Source organism: Coregonus lavaretus (assembly GCF_964263955.1).
Source record: "Coregonus lavaretus genome assembly, chromosome: 3".
NCBI classification, from domain to species: Eukaryota; Metazoa; Chordata; class Actinopteri; order Salmoniformes; family Salmonidae; genus Coregonus; species Coregonus lavaretus.
Window position 1 is genome coordinate 50,023,458 of NC_139990.1, and position 5,000 is coordinate 50,028,457.

The window sequence follows — 5,000 nt, forward strand, 5'->3', positions numbered from 1 at the left end:
TGTTTATATTGTGGTTCCTCTGGTGACAGTGGCTCTGCAGGTCCCAGTGTTTATATTGTGGTTCCTCTGGTGACAGTGGCTCTGCAGGTCCCAGTGTTTATATTGTGGTTCCTCTGGTGACAGTGGCTCTGCAGGTCCCAGTGTTTATATTGTGGTTCCTCTGGTGACAGTGGCTCTGCAGGTCCCAGTGTTTATATTGTGGTTCCTCTGTTGACAGTGGCTCTGCAGGTCCCAGTGTTTATATTGTGGTTCCTCTGGTGACAGTGGCTCTGCAGGTCCCAGTGTTTATATTGTGGTTCCTCTGGTGACAGTGGCTCTGCAGGTCCCAGTGTTTATATTGTGGTTCCTCTGGTGACAGTGGCTCTGCAGGTCCCAGTGTTTATATTGTGGTTCCTCTGGTGACAGTGGCTCTGCAGCTCTCAGTGTTTCTACTGTGGGCTGGGGAGGAGTCTCAGACTACCCTGCCACCGGAGTCTGTTCTACCACACCACCAAACCACACCACCAGAGACACTGACGGTGTGTGTGCATGTGTGCATGTGTGTGTGTGTGTGTGTGTGTGTGTGTGTGTGTGTGTGTGTGTGTGTGTGTGTGTTAGGGGGGTTAGGGTGGGGCAGGAAGGCATAGCTGTTGTTACCCACTGGGGTATTTTAAGGAGCCAGAGGGGTTCAGTTAGTGATTTGCTGGGGCTATTTTAAAGACCACAGGCATTATTTCAGGCCAGTTTGAGGCTGAATGGGAGGATGGCTAGCTCTCACGTTATGCGAGGTGATATGGTGGAAAAGCTGTATCAATACAGCGGTTTCAGGAGTGGGGTTGGTTGGTGAGACTGTCTGCCATATTGGTTAGCGGGTTGTGGTGTAGCAGGCATGCTGCATTCATGTGCTCCATGAAACAGTGTGTGTGTGTGTGTGCATGCGTGCGTGTGTGTGCGTCTCTGTGTGTGTGTGTGTACTCACAGCGATGGCGTATCTGGTGATGTTTCTCTTCTCACACTCCTCCAGAGCGTCCGGTAGCTCCTCCCCATCATGTGACTCTCCGTCCGTCACCACAATCATGACCTTGGTGGCCCCCTCCCTCGCCCCCCGCTCAGGGCTGAACGCCTCCGTACTGGAGAAAGAGAGATATAAAGAAACTTCATTAGGTAAATATCATAGTGCTTATGTCAGCACGGTCAAACAGCAAGACCAAAACTGCTTACATGTACATTCACTTTCCACTGCCCTGAACCAAACCACAATCAAATACAAATATTGTTCAAGAGTTCAATCCAAAACACCATCATCATCCACAGTACGTAAAACGCTTGACAGACCTCAACTACTACAGAGAGAGAGAGGGAGAGAGGAGGGAGAAAGAGAGATGGTGTGAGAAAAGACAAAGAGAGGTGAGGAAGGAGGGAGGAGGGAGGAGAAGGGAAGAGAGGTGAGAAAGGAGAGAGGAGAGGGGAGAGAGGGGAGAAAGGAAAGAGGAGAGGGAAGAGAGGTGAGGAAGGAGAGAGGGAAGAGAGGTGAGGAAGGAGAGAGGAGAGGGAAGAGAGGTGAGGAAGGAGAGAGGGAAGAGAGGTGAGGAAGGAGAGAGGAGAGGGAAGAGAGGTGAGGAAGGAGAGAGGGAAGAGAGGTGAGGAAGGAGGGAGGAGAGGGGAGAGAAAAAGAAAAAGAGGGATGAGAGAACAAGTGAGTGAGCAGGAAAGACAGAACAGAGAACGAGAGGAACAAAGGAATGTGGGTGCAAAAGGAAGACAGAAAGGTAGAGGAGAGAAACATAGAGAGGGAGATGGAGGATAGAGGAGAGAAAGAGAGGAGGGTGAGTGAGGCTAGAAGAGAGAAAGAGAGAGGGGGAAGATTAGGGTGGCTGGAGTTCACAGGAGGTTGGTCTCAATTTAATTGGGGAGGACGAGCTGTGGTAATGGCTGGACCGGCTCGTAGTAATCAGTGGAATGGTATCAAATACATCCATGTGTTTAATGCCATTCCATTTACTCTGTTACAGCCATTATTATGAGCTGTCCTCCCCTCAGCAGCCTCCACTGGCGGAGATAGTATACACAGAGTTTCCCTACATCTAAAATAAACAGCCGCTAGAAGAAGATAATAGATAATTTAGAGTGCGCCTCAGAGTTAAATAACACAGTTGGGAAAAACAGAAATTGGGTGTGAGAGGGAGAGTGACAAAGACTGTGTGTGAGTGTGAGTGTGAGTGTGTGTGTGTGTGTGTGTGTGTGTGTGTGTGAGCGCTTCCAAGAACTGTTTGTGAAAAACTGGGAGATTGGGTACGATACGGATAGTGACACAGAACCTGAAAACCCCCTAAAATGACTAATAAACCATAGGTGTAATCAGGCCAGACTTGACGATATATGAGCCAGACAGACAGACAGTCAGACAGACTAGTCAGACAAACAGACAGACAAACTAGTCAGACAGACAGACAGACTAGTCAGACAGTCAGTCAGTCAGACAGTCAGACAGACTAGTCAGACAGACAGACTAGTCAGACAGTCAGACAGTCAGGCAGACTAGTCAGACAGTCAGACAGACTAGTCAGACAGACAGACTAGTCAGACAGTCAGACAGACTAGTCAGTCAGACAGACTAGTCAGACAGTCAGACAGACTAGTCAGTCAGACAGACTAGTCAGACAGTCAGTCAGTCAAACAGTGAGACAGTTAGTCAGTCAGACTAGTCAGACAGTCAGTGAGTCAGACAGTCAGACTAGAAAAAGAAAAGGAAAGCCGCACACTCTAGTAGCTCAGATGCAATAATTTAATAACCTAATAACCAACGTTTCGACAGACAAGCTGTCTTCATCAGGGTATAATGACAAACACTAAGGGTCACTAGTTTATATAGTGTCAAAGGACACACGCAGGTGTCTGTAATCATGGCCGGGTGTGGCCTAATAGCATTGGTTAATTCACAGATAAACAGAACATACAAAAAACATGGATAGCATACGATCATAGATCGTCCTCCCCAATTCCAAGCATCTGCCTCTAACCCTAGGAAGCTCTTTGCCACCTTCTCCTCCCTGCTGAATCCCCCCCCCCCTCTCTGTGGATGACTTCGTCAACCATTTTGAAAAGAAGGTTGACGACATCCGATCCTCGTTTGTTAAGTCAAATGACACTGCTGGTCCTGCTCACACTGCCCTACCCTATGCTTTGACTTCTTTCTCCCCTCTCTCTCCAGATGAAATCTTGCAACTTGTGACGGCCGGCCGCCCAACAACCTGCCCGCTTGACCCTATCCCCTTCTCTCTTCTCCAGACCATCTCCGGTGACCTTCTCCCTTACCTCACCTCGCTCATCAACTCATCCTTGACCTCTGGCTATGTCCCTTCCGTCTTCAAGAGAGCGAGAGTTATACCCCTTCTCAAAAAACCAACACTCCATCCCTCTGATGTCAACAACTACAGACCAGTATCCCTTCTTTCTTTTCTCTCCAAAACTCTTGAGCGTGCCGTCTCTAGCCAACTCTCTTGCTATATCTCTCAGAATGACCTTCTTGATCCAAACCAGTCAGGTTTCAAGACTCGTCATTCAACTGAGACTGCTCTTCTCTGTGTCACGGAGGCTCTCCGCACTGCTAAAGCTAACTCTCTCTCCTCTGCTCTTGTCCTTCTAGACCTGTCTGCTGCCTTTGATACTGTGAACCATCAGATCCTCCTCTCCACCCTCTCCGAGTTGGGCATCTCCGGCGCGGCTCACTCTTGGATTGCGTCCTACCTGACCGGTCGCTCCTACTAAGTGGCGTGGCGAGAATCTGTCTCCGCACCACGTGCTCTCACCACTGGTGTCCCCCAGGGCTCAGTTCTAGGCCCTCTCCTATTCTCGCTATACACCAAGTTACTTGGCTCTGTCATATCCTCACATGGCCTCTCCTATCATTGCTACGCAGATGACACACAACTAATCTTCTCCTTTCCACCTTCTGATAACCAGGTGGCGAATCGCATCTCTGCATGTCTGGCAGACATATCAGTGTGGATGACGGATCACCACCTCAAGCTGAACCTCAGCAAGACGGAGCTGCTCTTCCTCCCGGGGAAGGACTGCCCGTTCCATGATCTCGCCATCACGGTTGACAACTCCGTTGTGTCCTCCTCCCAGAGTGCGAAGAGCCTTGGCGTGACCCTGGACAACACCCTGTCATTCTCCGCTAACATCAAGGCGGTGACCCGATCCTGTAGGTTCATGCTCTACAACATTCGGAGAGTACGACCCTGCCTTACACAGGAAGCGGCACAGGTCCTAATCCAGGCACTTGTCATCTCCCGTCTGGATTACTGCAACTCGCTGTTGGCTGGGCTCCCTGCCTGTGCCATTAAACCCCTACATCTCATCCAGAATGCCGCAGCCCATCTGGTGTTCAACCTTCCCAAGTTCTCTCACGTCACCCCGCTCCTCCGCACAACTCCACTGGCTTCCAGTTGAAGCTCTCATCTGCTACAAGACCATGGTGCTTGCCTACGGAGCTGTGAGGGGAACGGCACCTCCGTACCTTCAGGCTCTGATCAGTCCCTACACCCAAACGAGGGCATTGCGTTCATCCACATCTGGCCTGCTGGCCCCCCTACCTCTGCAGAAGCACAGTTCCCGCTCAGCCCAGTCAAAACTGTTCGCTGCTCTGGCACCCCAATGGTGGAACATGCTCCCTCACGACGCTAGGACAGCGGAGTCACTCACCACCTTCCAGAGACACTTGAAACCCCACCTCTTTAAGGAATACCTGGGATAGGATAAAGTAATCCTTCTTCCCCCCCTTACCCCACCCCAAAAAAAAAAAATATATTTAAAAAAATTACATTTTGTAAAGTGGTTATCCCACTGGCTATAAGGTGAATGCACCAATTTGTATGTCACTCTGGATAAGAACATCTGCTAAATGACGTAAATGTAAAAAAATGTAAATGTAATACAACTTGGCTACATAGGCCCACAAACATTTACAATGAATAGCAAAATCACAATAATCACAAGAATGTCTTCAAATCAAAGTC

At 49.4% G+C, this 5,000-nt stretch overlaps 1 protein-coding gene across 1 annotated transcript in view; it reads right to left on the reverse strand.

Annotated features, from left to right (window-relative positions):
• itga10 (integrin, alpha 10) overlaps window positions 1–5,000 on the reverse strand; it is a gene marked incomplete at both ends in the record, with an annotated part of 43,720 nt that overhangs the window by 9,035 nt on the left and 29,685 nt on the right. The window contains 1 exon segment of the mRNA XM_084150307.1: window positions 959–1,109. Within this exon segment, the coding sequence (XP_084006433.1) occupies window positions 959–1,109 (151 nt within the window).